Source organism: Ascaphus truei, chromosome 6 (assembly GCF_040206685.1).
Source record: "Ascaphus truei isolate aAscTru1 chromosome 6, aAscTru1.hap1, whole genome shotgun sequence".
Lineage (NCBI taxonomy): Eukaryota > Metazoa > Chordata > Amphibia > Anura > Ascaphidae > Ascaphus > Ascaphus truei.
The window spans coordinates 73,088,229-73,106,288 of record NC_134488.1 but is presented as its reverse complement, the minus strand read 5'-3'; the positions used below and the strand labels follow the sequence as shown (position 1 = coordinate 73,106,288).

Below are 18,060 nucleotides of genomic sequence, written 5' to 3'. Positions count from 1 at the left end.
ACATACTACTTTTAAGGTGACGCCTTGCGTTGAAACAAACCAGACTAGTGTGTGGTCTATTTTAAAGCGCTATCTGTACAATATTTGTCTCGTTCCCACGCCCCCCTTTTGTCTGTTTTTTTTTTTTTTTCTTCCATTTACAATGAGGCTCTGAAAGTAATAATCTCCACCACGATGATGATATCCATTTTGCACACGTTCAGTTGTGGGAGGGGGATCAGATAGGTGGGATAATTTTCAGCCGGCCAGTAAAGTCTGTCTGTCTCTGTATGTCTCAACGCAAAAAAGTTTAATAACATTTGTAGAAGTGTCCGTGTGTGTCCGTGTGTGTCCGTGTGTGTCCGTGTGTGTCCGTGTGTGTCCGTGTGTGTCCGTGTGTGTCCGTGTGTGTCCGTGTGTCCGTGTGTCTACACAATCTCACAACTTGTGCTACTGTCATTGAGTTTGGTTTTATGTAGGACTGTACCTTTTAACCTGTTCTTGACACCTTGTTGGATAGAACATACATATTCTTGTACCTTATTTATTTTGTGACAAGTACTCACCCTGAGCTACATGAAAGCCCTGCATGGTTGGCAGCTTCTGCTGCATGTTAAAGTGCAAAGATCACTTTTTTTTTATTTATCATCTTTTTTTTTTTTTCTTTTCTTTTTTTCTCCAGTGTGTAAGGCTAAAAAAATAACCAAAACCTTCTTAACCTTTTTAACATCCTTCTTGAGTGTCTGCACTCTTGCAGTGCAAGGATTTGATAAAGATTTGCAGGTAATTCACTCTGCAATGGAGACAAATATCAACGGTTCGGGCAGGCATGCAAAGATGACGGTAACTTGGCTAATCTGCTAAGTAAAATGCACCCTTCGCTGTAATTCAATTATAACTGCTGTCCGCCTGAAGGCCTCATGGAAATAAATATCTTAAGGTAGGGCACAGTATATTGTCACATGCAAATGTTGACAATTTGTGTAGTTATTTTTTGTTTGTTTTTTCTTTAAAGGTACAGCCCAATGTAGTTAGCGCAATGTTTTATTCTTCATGGTGGACTCAACCAAACTTAATTGCAAGGCAGATAAATAAATTTAAGTTAATTAAGTTTTGCCAGTTGCAACTTCAAGATTGCTCTAGCATTTTTTTCTAAATAGGACCCCGATATCAAAAGCAATGTATTTATTTATTGAGGTTTGTTTTGCATTTGTTTTACTGTTTAAAGTCTTGACTTCCTTTACTTTATTAGGTCTGATGCATGTTGCTGCACCTTTTTAAACTACAATGAATTGTGGCCATTAAGACTATTTTTCATTGGGGGTTTTAATCATTTTTTGTTAATAAGTTAAGTGATGAGAGAAGCTTTGTCAGGAGAATGGCTTAATGGTAATTAAAAATGTAAAAAAAATCAAAAGCCAGGGCAGTTTGAAAACTAAAAATACAATTTAGCCTTATTGAAATTCTAGTCATAAACTATATTTTCCATTCAATTACATTATTAAATGTTTGGAGTATGGCATATGAATGCTATTAAGATGACATAATTTGTATTTATTTAAATAACATTTGGCTTTAATGGGGCTCAATGATGAAATCCCAATCACTAAAATAATAATGTAACCTACTATCTTACTCTATGATGGACAATAAAAATATTTAGTGACACAAATCTAAGACTATGGGTGAGTTTGCGCATTGGTTACAATTACTGATCAGTTTAATTACAATACAAGACGTCAAAAATACTCGTGTATAGTTTTTTCTGTGTTACAGTAGCAGTCTCTTTGATTAGTTAGTAATTCCTGGCAACTGTAAACTTGTCACTTTGTGGTAAGTTATTCATGTACGCTAATATCGGAGGAGAAAATATCAAGATAACTGCTTTAGCCTGTTTTTAGTTTATTCCATTGCATGGATATTCATGACTCCCTCTTAGTGACTAATTCAATATGATCTTAAAGGAAAATTCACTGACTAATGAAGATATTCGGCAGATCAACTCTTCGTATTGAATTGTCTTCTTAGTCTACGATTCACTAAATGTGCAGACCAAGTGACCTCTCAAAAGCGGTCTGCACCAACCAACACCCTAGGGCCACTAGTCCATATAGTGAGGAGTGGTGTAACAGTCGTCAATGTGCGTCGGTTTAAGTGTATGCATGTTAATGCATTAACTGTTCCTGCACTAACTATACTGAGTAAGGGGGCAAGAATTATAACATCCCATTACATTAAGAAAACCGCTTGTTTCCTGTGACGAGTATAACTTGACGCCAGTTCCAGACTTAAGCAGTTATTGGTGACATTGTCGGCCTTTCATCCAACTGCATTCAGCTCAGCTCCTCTGATCTATATCTACTTAAAGGTGCAATCCCATGTATCCAGGCAGAAGACATACTTTTGTAAAGAATTGAACATTGTTATTGGCTTCCCTAAACCATTCTAACCATACTAATTGCAAAGGTTTGTCCACTTTTATTTTTTGGGAAATGCGTTACAAGCTGAATGTCTCAGTGGCATTTGAATGAGGAAATGTTTGTCAACCAACTGTTCTGTTTACCCTTATTCCACCCTGTCCTCAGAGCCAATAACAAGAGCAGGGGTAGAGAGTGGGCTCTTGTTTCAGCAAGTGCTTGCACAGTTAAAGGGACAGCCAGAAGGAATCAAAACCCTCGAAACCCTCTGCTTTAAGAGTATTTTCAAATGCTTATAGGTGTCATTTTGGTACAAAAGGCATTAATCGGCCAGATGTTACTCCAACATGTTACTTGTATTAGTTCACTCAATTGGGCAATCTACTCGAACCAGTGTTTATCCCTAAATATGGAGGTGTTTTTTTGTTTTTCGTACTCCCCTCTCTTTCGTCCCCACGTACTGCTTTTTCACCAGCTAATTGTAGTGATGCGAAATGGGTTTTTACGGAGGTGATGCATTTTATTTTTAATTTTAAAGCCAAGTATACATATTTTTCAAGTATACATATTTTTCAAGTATACATATTTTTCAAGTATACATATTTTTCAAGTATACATATTTTTCAAGTATACATATTTTTCAAGTATACATATTTTTCAAGTATACATATTTTTCAAGTATACATATTTTTCAAGTATACATATTTTTCAAGTATACATATTTTTCATGTATACATATTTTTCATGTATACATATTTTTCATGTATACATATTTTTCATGTATACATATTTTTCATGTATACATATTTTAAATTACAACTAGTTTGAGATATATATATATTTATATATATATTATTATTTTAAAAAATATATTAGGGGCAAGGGGTGATCATAAATGACCACTCTGCTTCAATCCCAAGGTTTTTATTTCTTTCTGTAATGCCAGGTGACCTAGTTCTAACCTAAGCCTCCACCGGCGCCGTTGGTGTGCTTTGGTCCTTTGTGGAACTGTATGTAGCACAAACTGTATTTTGCACATTCCACTGCCTATGCTTCAGTTGCCAAGAAGTTACTTACTAACTTTATTTCTGCATCTATACTTTTCCAAGACCTGTGAATCAGTCTTAAAAACAGGTGATGTTATGTAATCTTTGGCATTGGGACATATGCTTTTCTAACATTTGAGTATTCTTTCTATTCCTTAAAATTTACCCGATGAAGCACTAGATTTTTTAATTTTTTTTATTTGTTAATTGTAGACTAGCTATCCTACAGTTTTGTGTAAGCAGCATCAACTAAGTACAGTAGTTATAATTGTTGACAATAGTCTTCTAACTGTCCTGTTACCTCTGTGTTGTCTGACTCCAAGCCAAGTGCACAGACAGGACCTGTTTTCAGCATCTCTCCTGAATGCAAAGCTGCATGCATAATTACCATTTTCATTTAATAAGCGTATGATTTGTATAGATGGAATATCCTATTTTTACCCCTGGATGGCTGTGGAGTTTGGCCATCTGTTTATAGAGCAACAAGAGAAGTCCTTTATTACCACACTTAATTTCAACTAACACTAGTCAGAGAAAAAGCTAAAACTGACGTTCTGAGACAGGAGATTACTATGGTAAGGGCAAAGCCTGTAAGTAAGAAGTTTTAACTTCTATTTGCTTTAATGATTAATGAAGAAAATGGAAAAAATAGTGGCAGGTGAATGCGGAGACTGTGCAAGTATTGACACACCATCAGACCTTTTTATTTGTAAGAGATGTGGCAATTTAAGGATGGATTTTCTTGTGTACCCTGATATCTTTTTGTCGGGCCAGTATGACAATCCCATAAGATATACAACGCAAGGTTTTAAAGCCGTATAAGTCTACTCTTCGGATGTAAGCCTGTGAAGTCTCATTTGATGGCAATCCTACCCATTTCAAGATTTTACGCCAATGCCCAATTAGCTTTATATCTCAACTTGTATGTTCAGAATATAGTGCTCGTGCCATCCTGGCAGCATGCGGACCAGCATGTGTGAACCCCTGTCTCAGGTTTCCAGAAGAGATGGGGTCTAGGTTCTTTTCATTTGTATTAAAAATAAGGATTTTTGTATATATAAAATTAAAAAAAACATGCATTTTCTTTCAAGCTAAATATTAAATTTCCTTCCATTTAGAAAATTGGCCAGAAGGTCTGGAAATGGTGTGTTGTCATCTAACAAGTACTGCCCATTGGTAATTAACAAATGCATATACCCACTGAGAGAGACGGTGTACACTTAGTGTGTCTCTGATAGTTCTTTAAATTGCTATCCCATGAACATGCACACATTTCATATGGGTGTGCGCATTTTTGCCATAATCTCAACTGTTAAAGCAATTTTTAAAAAAGCTTTAATTTTTATACAATCTTAAATCTGAAAAAATGTGTTCCTGATTCTCATGGAGAATTGGGATAAAATAAGAATTTGTGGAGGCCTCAAACTATTTTTTAGAAAAAAAAAGACCTAGCGGCCTTTTAAAAAGTAGCTAAAAACCTGCAAAAAGAGTAGGTGTGTTTCTTCTCCAAGTAAATGGTAGAATGTGTGCATTTCCTCATTTTAATTCTTAGGCCAGCTATTTCTTAATAGAAGTGTTTTTCGCCCGGTTTAGTTAGTTGAGCTAGAGGAAAGATTGATCTGCTGCCAATCCATTTACTAGATCTATAGAAATAAGAAATGTAAAAAATAGTCAAATGTATTTCTGATAGCCGCATCCTCCACCTTGAAAATATGAATGATGGGGATTGTTCAAAGTATTTATAAAATATTTTGCTAGGAAATATATATTAGGGTACCAGTCTCATTTTAAAGCTAGCTCTAAAATGTTAAGTGCTTAACAGATACATACATCCATCCATCATCAATCTTCATAATCGAACTTCGCGGTATCAGAGTATTTATATACTTTTCAATATAAAATTAAACATTTACATTACCTCCCCTGCAATACAAATCCGATATCTGGTTAAAATATTAGTGTTGTCTTGGTCCAGAAAAACAAAAAGAAATATCATGTTTGGGACATTTGTTTCTTGTATTATAGTTAGGGTGACCAGATTTTGAAAATGAAAAACCGGGACACAATTTTTTTTTTTTACATTAACAGTTTATATATTGTATTACACTTATACTTTACTACCATTAGTCCTAGTTACGTGTGTGTGTGGGGTGTGTGGTGTGTGGTGTGTGTGGTGTGTGTGTGTCTCGGATGGCCTCACTAATCGAACAAAAAAAAAGCCAGATGTGAATGACTTCTGTACCCCTTAACCATTGTCAGGACGCCCCCTCTTCACAATTTCTAAAGCAGCAATCCCGGATGGGATCTTACCTGATCCGCAGTCCCTCAAGGTACTATACTGGAGGGGAGGTGTTCCCTACCTGTCTTCCGATGTCGCCCGTGTGAAACTTGAGTCAGATCTGGAAGAAAGCAGGGCGGGTTACTTCAGTGTAGGTATACGGTAGCTAAGATGAGACAGAAAGGGAGACGGGTAGAGGGAGAGAGGGGGGGAGAGACACACCCACTGATACACACATACACACACACTGACACACCCACCCAGCCCACTGATACACACACACACCCCCACCCACTGATACCCACAACCACTGATACCCACACCCACCCACTCATACTCACACCCACCCACTGATACACACCCACCCACCCAACCCACTGATACACACACACCCCCACCCACTGATACCCACACCCACTGATACACACACCCACCGATACACACCCACACACACACTGATACACACACACACACACACACACTGATACACACACACACACCCACTGATACACACACACACACTCACTGATACACACACACACTCACTGATACACACACACACACTGATACACACACACCTACACACACACGCCCACTGATACACACACACACACACACACCCCCTGATACACACACACACACCCGATACACACACACCCCCACTGATACACACACACACACACACACTGATACACACACACACACACACACTGATACACACACACACACACACACTGATACACACACACACACACACTGATACACACACACACACCCCCACTGATACACACACACCCCCACTGATACACACACACACACACACACCCACTGATACACACACACCCACTGATACACACACACCCACTGATACACACACACCCACTGATACACACACACCCACTGATACACACACACCCACTGATACACACACACCTACTGATACACACACACACACCCTGATACACACACACACACACACCCTGATACACACACACCCACTGATACACACACACACCCACACACACTGATACACACACACCCACTGATACACACACACATACACACACACCCTGATACACACACACACACACACACACACACACCCACTGATACACACACACACACACACACACCCACTGATACACACACACACCCACTGATACACACACACACACACACACACTGATACACCCACACACACTGATACACCCACACCCACTGATACACCCACACCCACTGATACACCCACACCCACTGATACACCCACACCCACTGATACACCCACACCCACTGATACACACACACCCACTGATACACACACACACCCACTGATACACACACCCACACACACCCACTGATACACACACCCACACACACCCACTGATAGCCACACACACTGATACACACACACACCCACTGATACACACACACACACCCACTGATACACACACACACCCACATACGCACCGCCCGCACAACGCGCAGCCACCACTGCCCGTCCCCGAGCCTATCTCCCACACCAAGTGGACGGGGGGAAGTGAGCGCCGGGGGGCAAAGGCAGGCGCGCGCGCCGGGGGGCAAAGGCAGGCGCGCGCGCCAGGGGGCAAAGGTAGGCGCGCGCCGGGGGACAAAGGCAGGCGCGCGCTCCGGGGGGCAAGGGCAGGCGCACCCCCGCTACCACCTCCTATTGCGCACCCCCCCCCCCCGGCTAGGACCCGGTGACAGAAGGGGGACACTCACCGCGCACAGGAGCCGGGAGCGGGAAGGCAGTCAGTTACGTGTGCGCTTCACAAAGCGGAAGCCCCGCCCCCGGCTTCCTCTGACATGCCTGCGACCAATCCCTTGCGGGCCGGCCGGCATTCTAAGTCCCGCCCCCGGCATCATCATTCATCCAATCCCCTACAGGCCGGCCGGCATTCTAAGTCCCGCCCCCGGCATTCTCCATCGTTCAGTCCCCCCGGCAGCATTCTCACACACACATACAAAATACTTACCGGCCGCCGCATTCTCCTCACCGCCGCTGCCCCGCAATACCGGGACCAGGGACAGAAACCGGGACAGGCCTCAAAAAACCGGGACTGTACCGGTAAAACCGGTACGAATGGTCACCCTAATTATAGTTGATGCAGCACAGTAGCAATCAACACTGTAGATTCCAAGGACTGTGAGGAATAAGGCCTGTGTATAGTCTCTGGCTCATTTACTGTGTTTGTATATTGTGTTGGGCCAATAAAATGTCACATTTAACAAAAATATATTCTCATCAGTGTTGTTTGATTCATGCTGTGATGGTCTATATCTGACTTCACGTGAACATACTTTCTCTACATAAATGCAGCACCTGGTTATGTCACTAAGGCAGTTCCTGTTAACTTGATAGATTAAAGTTCTTATTTTCTAACTCCCAAATCGTTTTCTGCTAATGTTTGAACATATCAAACCTAAATCTGTTGATATGGTACAGTATTTCGGCTCCAAATTTCGATTTTTAGCTACCCTGCAGAATAGCTTTTTAGGGTGAAGTGTCTGATTTAAAGCCCTGACAGATTTGCTGAATTTGCACCCATTCAGGATCTATAATCTATAGTGGCCATAAAGTGTACATTTTTGTTTGAAGTATTTACAACAAGTAGTGTAAAAAAAAAAAATTTGCACCATTTTCTTAAATGTAACCACTGAAATTAGCATAGGAATTTGTTAAGTACACAATAGTTATAGTATTGATACCCTCTATTGATATATATTTTTTTCTCATTAGTACATTTATATTTATATATATATATATATATATATATATATATATATATATAATTATAATACTGAGTTAAGTTATGGTGAGTAAAAAAAGTGACAAAAACCCTCCCTTGCTGCAGTGGAAGTGCTGTATGCTGGATGATAATGGGGGAAGGCGGGGTTGCAGACCTGCCTAAGACATGCAGGTGAGCATACAGTTGTATTTGCATATATATATATATATATATTTATATATATATATATACTTATATATATTAATATACTGGTAGAGACAATTTAACAATGCAAACCATTTACGCTCTGTGGTTGCACTTTTTCTTCATGAAATTATACCTTCAATGTCCTACGAGGGTCAACCCCCTTCACATATTAAGCAAACAGAAGCATCCCTGGTACTCAAAGCAGGTGAAAAACAAAGCAAAAAATATTGTTTTGAAAAAATACAAACTGGTCACCACATCCCATCTGCGAGGGTATGTAACCACCTCACTTTCATTTTAAACAGGGATTGCTGCTTTAAAGTACACAGCCCACATGCTTAGCATAAAAAAAAACTTGTACACCAACAAGTCTTTTCTCATGAAACCTTTTTATGACAAATGATTAACCTATTAGTTGCCGTAGAGAAATACAATATTTTAAACCTTTAAAACTGAGTATATGCAACATCTGGTTGGCCAAGTGACCAACCAGAAAAAGAAAGGTTTAAAAACGAAGTGAAAAAAGAAACCGGCTCCGTGCACTGTAACTTAAAATAAAGTGCACTAAGAGGAGATGGCGTTCTGGTTTAGTATGTGCATGTAGTGATAGCAAATTTAGAGCGCAAGCTGCGAACCAGTTTGTATGCGCAACTTATGAATATATTTATCTTGGAGAACCAACTTTGTGAAATTATCGCATGCAACATTTTGTGCCGTTAAATCGGCAAACGTAGCACAGCATCTCTAAGGCTGCGCTTATAGTGCCGGCGACGTGATGTCGCTTCAAAACAAATGTATTGACGGCGACGCGTGTGCTTATAGTAGGAGCGGCGCGACATCTTGGTCGCGATCACTGGAAGTCACTTTAATTTGATGTTTCCAGCAACCGCAGCGTGACGTCACCGTCGCCGGCACTATAAGCGCGGCCTAACGTACCGTTTACTTGGCTGCATTTCTGTAGCATCTCCCATGAGTTGTTACTCTCTTACATAGCTTGATGAAAATATATATTATATTATTATATAATTATATAATTATATATATAATTCCTTACCAGAAAAAAATGAAAACTTTTCCTTTAGTAAATCCTATTTCCACAAAACGTTAGGGTCCATGGAATGTTTGCCCACTGCAAATTAAATTTCTAATGTTTTATTCCCTAAAATGGATAATTTAGTATGACAGAATTGTTTTTGATCTGTAGAAAATAAAATAATGAATCTCCCTGTTTTTCAACAATAAATGGGACAAAATTAACATAAAGTGGGTTCTACATTTAACTGTGAGTGCGGATAAAGGCACAGAAACTCCCATTGAAGTCAGCGGCAGTTTGTGCGATGGAGCTGTAGTCGGCACTATCTCTGTTTTTAATGAATAACCCCCTAAGTATCGGTCTATTAAATCCAAATGGAACTACAATCTACACTGGTCTACATCCAAGGTAAGAAACTTAGATTAAATGTATAGAAAGTTGCAGATGTGTACCATCCAGACACTTCCAATGATTCCATTATTAGATTAGTTTAGGTCCAATTATTTTCCTTCATCCAAATGTAGCCTTGGTCATTTCATGAAAATGTGGATAACATTGTAATAAAATGTGATCTACGTTCAGAAAACATTGTCATTAGAAGAATGTGTTACAACTAGGTTGCTAGGTGGCCTCTCCGAAAAATAGTGGACACACTGGTGAAAGGTGCGACATGCTCGACACACACCTCTCCTCACCATGCTGTTTCCTTCTCTCCTTGGCCCCACCCTCCGGCTCCGGACAGCTCCTCCTGATTGGCTGCATTACCCAGCTGCCAATCAGGATGGAGGAAACTGCCCAGCCACCTAGCAATAGCCCTGCTCTCTCCCTGCTCAGGGAAATCCGCGGCCCCCCATGCAGGTCAAGTCGCTATGTCCAGAGAGTTAACACTGGACACATACATGTCCTGTAATACCTCTAATTTTTTACTAGACAATGTCAAAATACAGGGCAGTCCGGTTCAATACTGGACACCTGGCAACCCTATTTACAACCTGCAACACAATGTGGAGTACTCATAGTACTGCAAAATCCACAAGGGCCAATATGCATTCATATCGCTTTTAAAGTTCCAAATTTCATAAAAAGCAACGTTCTCATATGGGAATAAGTCAATCCCCCTAGGACCAAAGTGAACAGATTCCAGTGACATGTTTCAGGGGTCTTATCTGGGTAATTGATGTATTTTTTTAAATTTAATTATTATTTAATTTACCCAAATCTGCCACAAGTTATTTGTTTTTTTAATTTTATTTTTTTAAGTTCGTGTTGAAAGCAATTTGCCTCTGGCTCCTCCCTTTACTCCGATTTTGTCATAGTGTTTAGCAAATGCTTAAACAGCCAGGGTTCCCTATCCCACCCCGCCAAGAAATTCAACTGTCCGACTGTGGGATTGCCCCTTTTTAAGATGGATAGCCACTCATCGGTAGGCCATCTCTTTCATTTAGAATTCGATTTGTGAAAAATTACCATGGATAGAACTTGCTCAATAGTTTAGTACGTTTAAACCTTTTTTTACTTGCATGAACCTACAGTGCTGCTTTAAAACTACTTCGCGGGGTGCAAGATGGGAACTCACTGTAGACACATTTTATCTAAAAGTGACTGAAGAATTCAGTTTCCAAGGAAAGCCACATTTTCATTAAGCTTGTGGCAAAATAGCAGCAAATTTTCATGCGTTGCCTGCATATTTTGCATAACTTTTTACACAGAATAGTGCATCACCTGTACTGGTTTTAATAGCTGCTTTTTAAAAAAAAAAAATGACATCAATATTACACACTTCCTAAATCCCTCTAGAAGAGTTATTTTGGTTAACAAATTTTATTATGTTTTTTTATTTTTCATAATGGAGGCGGGAGGTTAGTGTAAGGGTACAGAAAAGGGACGACGACGACATCAGCGTTGCACAGAGCATGGGCAGAATTGTTATATTATACAGAATACTTTAACATGTAGTCATTTGAAGTTCTCAAATATAATTGAAATAATATATTAAGCTAATGGTTACTAATATGAATACTAGTTAGTTGCAGAACTCCATAACAAAAGTACCTGTACATCGTTAAAACGAGTCTTTATATAAACAAGGCCTTAGATGAGGATGTGGGTTGGGGGGAATCTGGGGTCATATATGTAGTTTCTCCCGAGTTACTCTCTTATATAGCTTGAGGAATATTTTTTTCTTAAGATGTTCTAAAGCAGAAGTGGGCAACCTATTTTTCAATGTAGACACAGGTGTGGCGAATGAGAAGTGAAAATCACCACAGCATGTAAAAATTGAGAAATTGGGTTGCTCAATCGAACATTTAAAACACACACACTGTTCGTCGGCGTCACTCACCTCAGCACTATCGCCTGCTGCTGCTTCCCTCACCTCAGCACTATCACCTGCTGCTGGTTCCCTCACCTCAGCACTATCACCTGCTGCTGGTTCCCTCACCTCAGCACTATCACCTGCTGCTGGTTCACTTCGTTGACTCATTCAGAAAGCGGAAACCAGCACACGCCGTCAGGAAAAAGTTTATTTTACTGTGGGAACTGTCAAACTCAAATTCGCCACACTTTCATGGCCAATTCGCCACTTGTGGCGATTGGCGACAGGGTTGCCCACCTCTGTTCTAAAGGAAACTTTTCCCCCATTTTGTTTTATGTTGCAATGTGTTTACCTTTCAAAATTCTGTTTGACAGAATACATTTAGCTTGGCGTATTCTTTAATTGCGTAAAATGTAAGTATATTACAAAAATGCAGAGAAGTAATTAATACAATCAAGGAATGTACACGCCTGTCAGGTTTTGCATCTAATAACAGCTCTCATACAATACCTTAAAACACTGATGTGCAGTAACACAAGAGGTAGTCATTGCTATGATGGTATAATGAAATAGCTCATTCACACCTAGATGCCACAAAGGTAGACATTGTACAATTTTAATCTCCGATCTTTGGGCCATGTCGGGCTGTCTATAATTGATCATAGTCAAATCTCTAACCGCAATGATTATTGCATGCAGTGCTGCTTTTAAACTTTGTTTCGGTTGAGGCACCAGCTATTTCATTTGTATAACTTGACAGATGCTATTGTAGAAATGCTAACAATGTAGCATTAATACTATAATACATAACAATATTAAATACAATCTCATTCTGTCCTGTCACTTTATCACATTTAGAAATTTCCTGCCATTTCAGGTGACTGAGTCTTATGTTCTGTTTATGTACTGTGTGTATATATACATTTAGTGTGGGTTCGTAGTAGTTTTTCTTTCTTTTTTCGAAGCGTGTCACCATGGAGTCACTTTCTAAAATGTTTTAGGACATGCAAAAAAAAAAAAAGTAGTTTTGTATGTCTATTAAATCCTTCATCAATTTCTTGGTGTTGGCTTTTTAATCGCATTTTGCAGTATTTGTGAAGTGTCTGCCATTGGGCTTAAGTAATAATACTTGAGAGTTGTCTGGTGCGTTTATTTCTCTTGGCAAAATACACTGAACCATCCATGTGGGTCTTATTTTGCCCCGTAGGAAGTATAATTCGGAAAGTTGCTGAGCTTCGCACGTTTTCTTCCATTAACAACTCCGTAAATATATTTACGCTGTTATGCCTTCCTGTAGCCTATTATATACCTAGTTGGCTGTGAAACCTTTTTAATGGACCTGCTTGATGGCTGGTCCTGTTAGGACCTGAAATGTTGTGGTGTCTGCAATCTTTTTATTTCACTGAATGCATTTCTGGATAGTGAGTACATTTGACTTTGGTAGCACCACCATCATCAACCCCTTTGACCACCTCCTCCGCATTTTTTTTGTTTTTTTTTTTGATGGGCCAACCGTTCAATTGTACAAAGTTGTCTTGTGCATGAACTTTCAAGACTGCAGAGATCTCCATCAGATTGAGACTTCTTCTGTCTCAATCTTATGCGCAAGACCACCTTGGATGATGTTTATCCATTAAAATGCATCACAGCCCACAAAGTATCTTGCTCTTTCTTGGACCAATGCAGATACAGTATTAGCCTCTTAAAACAGCCACCAGTCTCCTGCCATTGCAGATCTGCTATAATAGCTGCAATATTGTTCGATTAGGCCTTGGACAGTACTTCAGATTCAAACAGACTTCTTCCAACTCCTAATACATGTAGAGGTCTATTTACTAAAGTTCTGTATCCATCATCGATCTTCAACAGCCATTTAAGAGACTGGCCGTTCATAATTGATACTTCACCCTAATGAATATACATATTCTTGAATAGATTTCTACATCTTAGAATTGTTTTCAAAAACTGTAGTGATTTGCCTTTGTCCTGTCATCTAAATAAAGCAATGTCGCACACAATAACTGTTTGTAATACAACGATTGTTGTATACAGTTACACTATGGTATGTGTATAATTATTACTCATAACATCTATAATAGAGATCCTTATGAGAGCACAGAAAAAGGATTAATCTTTCTAGGTTCAATATGTGAGTTAATGATTAGTAATTCTGTGAATTATTTAAGACCCATTTGATTCCAAGGTTCCTTAACGCAAGCAAATTCAGATACACACAAAATGGAATTTTGCACATGTTGGATAGAAACAAAAGGATCAAGCCACGGCCGGAAAGGTTCCAGAACTGTAAAGATTTGTTTGACCTGGTTATTACCTGTGAAGAAAGAGTCTATGATCAAGTAGTAGAAGGTAAGAATCCATCAAAATACCTGGTAGATTTGCATGGCCCTTTAGTGGACAACACTGAAATGGTTAGATGTGTATGTGAAATTTAAAGGATAGTTGGGTGCTTTCTTGAGATAAATAAAAATGTGTTGAGTTAAACGCAAGAATGTCTTCTACGATAAAGATAAAGATGTGTTTCGGAGCCAGTATAAAGTGCTCCCCCTTAACCAATCAGCAGCCTCTTTTAATCCCTGACAGAAGGTTTCATTTAGAACACAGTGGGGTTTATTGGTCTCATGTCTGCAGCCTTCTATTGCTTTAGAATGCTCTTGCTGACTTTGTGCGTCAGCCCTTTCTAATTTTAGCCACTTTGACATACACAGTAGCGAGTGATGACAGTCATGTCACTTGAGATGGCAACCTGGTGATATTTTCCACTGTGTTCCTTGGAGAACAAAGCTGCTGTACATAACTGTTCTTCTACTCGACTTAATGGCACAGATCAGAACATTGTCCATCAGTTCACCAGTTGTGGTAGTTCTCGTGATAAAAACCTAATTGTTGATTGGACTTTTTACCATCTTTTGGGATAAGCTAAGTTTGTAATTTCTTAGGATTTTAATCAGTGTGATTAGTATTTCACAACGTCTCATTCCCATGCCATGTTCTTCCCTTTTTTTATTTTTAGATTTGAATTCTAGAGAACAAGAGACATGCCAGCCAGTGCACGTGATAAATGTTGATATTCAGGATAACCACGAAGAAGCCACTTTAGGAGCTTTCCTGATTTGTGAGCTTTGCCAATGTGTAAGTACCTTGTCTGAAGTCTTGCCTGAAATTAAGATATTCTGGTTTTATTTAACCTTGGTGTGTTCTAATTTGCCCATTTTACATTTAACACCGCATTGGGCAATTTGGCTATAAACCAATAAGGCTGCAAGTTTGGCATCAATCCTACACTCAAATAAGGCTGGTAATCTGAGCAGCTAAGCTGTTTGGTGCGAGAAATGCCACTGCTCCCCTCCCACCCCCACATATTAACATATCAGTTGATCAGCGATACATGCAGTTCTGAGTGTCTGGTTTCTGAGATGTTAAGCTTTTAGAGATGTTAAGCTTTTAATGTACGAATAAAATGAACCGGCTGAAACACAGGGGCAAATAAACACTTTCCAATGCGTTGCTTTCCCCTCTGCCACTGAAAGGAATGCTAATATGGCCACCAGGGTCACAAATATGGGAAGCTGTGAACTCTCCCAATGCCATTGCAGTTTTGTATTCATGTCTAATGTGACACTGACCACTGTGGCCCTGTTATTTCTCGTATTGAGCTGTAAGTAGCATAATTCCGTTCTGGGGACCTTCCAGCTCAGATGATGCTAATAGAGTATTAATACAAATGAGCTCCACATTCCTGCATAAAGATCAGTACTATCTATCACCCTTGAGTGAATAAACCCCTAAATTCAATGTTGGTTTAATATAACAAGTGCACTTGGGTAGTAGAAAAGACCAGATAGGGAATTTATTAAAAGGTATTATCCGTTTATTGTAGTTCTGTTTTCTCATCTCCAGAAATAATATTCCACTGTTTGTTGCTAACTGATATCTCACACTTGGATGAAACCATCTAAAATCACAAGAGGGTTGTATACAGTACATGTTTCGCTCTGTTGGTCCAGGCATTTCACAAGCAGAATTGCCATTTTCTCCTCTTTTCTCTTGCTTGGTAATCAGTCATGGGAAAGGAAACACTTGTCACCTTTTTCAGTAAAATCACTGAAAAGAAACTTCCTTAAAGAAAAGTTCAAGTTTTTTTTCTTGGAGACCGATTTACATTTTAGAAAGTAAATTGCATAATGAAGGCCTTGTCCATGGTGCCTGCGTGCGAGCCTTCCCACGGCGTCACGCTTGCCTGCAGCAGGAGAGATTTTCTGTCCTGCAGGCAGACGCGACGGGGGGGAGGGGTGGGGTGTGACGGTGACGTCAGGGAGCTGGTTTGCCATCATTGGGCGAACCGCTCACGTGACCCTGCCGTCGCACTACCAAGACAAATTTTTAGGTTTCTCCAAGCATAGCTCCTGCCGATGTGCACGCACAGCATAGACGTTCCCATTGCTGCAATGTAACTCATTGTGCGCTCGCGAGCTCTCCGTCACCATGGATGAGGCCTAAGTTTACAAAAAAATTTTTTATCGAGGTTGGCAAAAAGTTGAACCAATGAATGAGAATGAAGATGGTAGTTGGGTTTAAGGACTTGGTCCTAGCTGTAGATCTGTAATGCATACCTATGCATCAGCCTTATTACCTATGTAAAATTGAACGTTACATTTGTGAATACAGTGGTACATATGAAATAGAGCAGTTTCTATTTGATGTCATGACTCTTGCATCATCTTTCTGTGCCATCTTTGACACGTCCATTGTACTAAACAGATCACATCTATTTTGCCTTCAGATACAGCACACAGAAGACATGGAAAATGAGATTGATGAACTGTTACAAGAGTTTGAAGATAAAAGCGGACGAACATTTCTTCACACAATCTGCTTTTATTGATGCAAATCCTCTCAGGCCTCATTGAATATGTCCTATGTTATATTACGTTTCCAAGACCTTTTTTTTCCCCCCTCCTTTTTCTTCTGCAAAGTATTTTTCCTTCCTTCAGGTCCAAAAAGGCAGGGAAATGTATAAACTTGTGTATATATATATATGAAAAAGAAAATATAGGCTACCACAGATATTAAAAAAAAAAAAAATCAAGATTACTTAAAATTGTGCTGGATAAAGTGTTATTTTAATTTTGTTTGTTTTTTTTTTAAACTTTTTTTTTTTTTTTTTTCTCCAGATGAGAATTCTTTGTTTTGGTCCTTTATGCTCTTTAACCCCTTTGCTGCTGGTGTGGCCAGCAACGCATTGCTCTCAGGCCCATCTGACAGCCAAGGGCTTAATGCCACAGACTTCAGAGGCTGTAATGACAGACCTAAAAAAAAAAAAAATCTGTAAAATATTAGGTAATAAATTGGAAATGTATCCAATAAAATGGTTTGTCTTGCAGTGTTTTTGTTTTCTAACAATTTTTTTGCATTTTAGAAGTCGCATGTCATAGACAACGCTGTTGATTGTCACATCGTGACCCGCACGATTTTTATTGCACCAAACCATTTCCTAAATGTAAGGCCCAGTAGCCAATAAATTGTGCCCTTTGTATGCTCCTGGTACTTGGAAACCACATTTCACCAAACTATTCGGTGACATTTGCATTATTGATTAACTCGCCAGCCAAGTATCCTTACTGATGGCCTATTTAGGCCCAGATACACAAACGGGTGATCAACTTTAGTTTGTCATTCATCGCTGCGTGTCGGGGGTGCTGAAGCTCAGCCACCTTTTGTGGATTTGTGCCTTGGTCTTTTGAAATGCATTTAAAAGGATTGTTGCTTAAACCCTACAGAAAATATAAATCTATATATAAATATCTTATATTTTTTAAGATTGAAAAATAAAAGGGGATTAAAGAATTGAACCGTATCTACATTTTGATAATGCTGCCTTATATTTTTTACTTCACAGTTGGATAATGTACAACATTGTATTGTGCAGTGATTTACAACAGGTGGTTTGAGAACCCCAAGGCCTAAGCTACAAAATAATGCAATAGCAGTTCCCAGGGAGTATAGTGGGTTCCTAAGCCT

General features: G+C 39.4%; 1 protein-coding gene across 1 annotated transcript in view; it reads left to right on the top strand.

Annotated features, from left to right (window-relative positions):
- SSU72 (SSU72 homolog, RNA polymerase II CTD phosphatase) overlaps positions 1 to 17,422 on the top strand; it is a 195,741-nt gene extending 178,319 nt beyond the window's left edge. The window contains exons 3-5 of the mRNA XM_075604805.1: positions 14,249 to 14,388; positions 15,053 to 15,171; positions 16,823 to 17,422. Coding sequence (XP_075460920.1) covers positions 14,249 to 14,388; positions 15,053 to 15,171; positions 16,823 to 16,924 — 361 coding nt within the window. The 3' untranslated portion in view covers positions 16,925 to 17,422. The remainder of the gene's footprint in view (positions 1 to 14,248; positions 14,389 to 15,052; positions 15,172 to 16,822) is intronic.
- Positions 17,423 to 18,060: the final 638 nt, after the last annotated feature.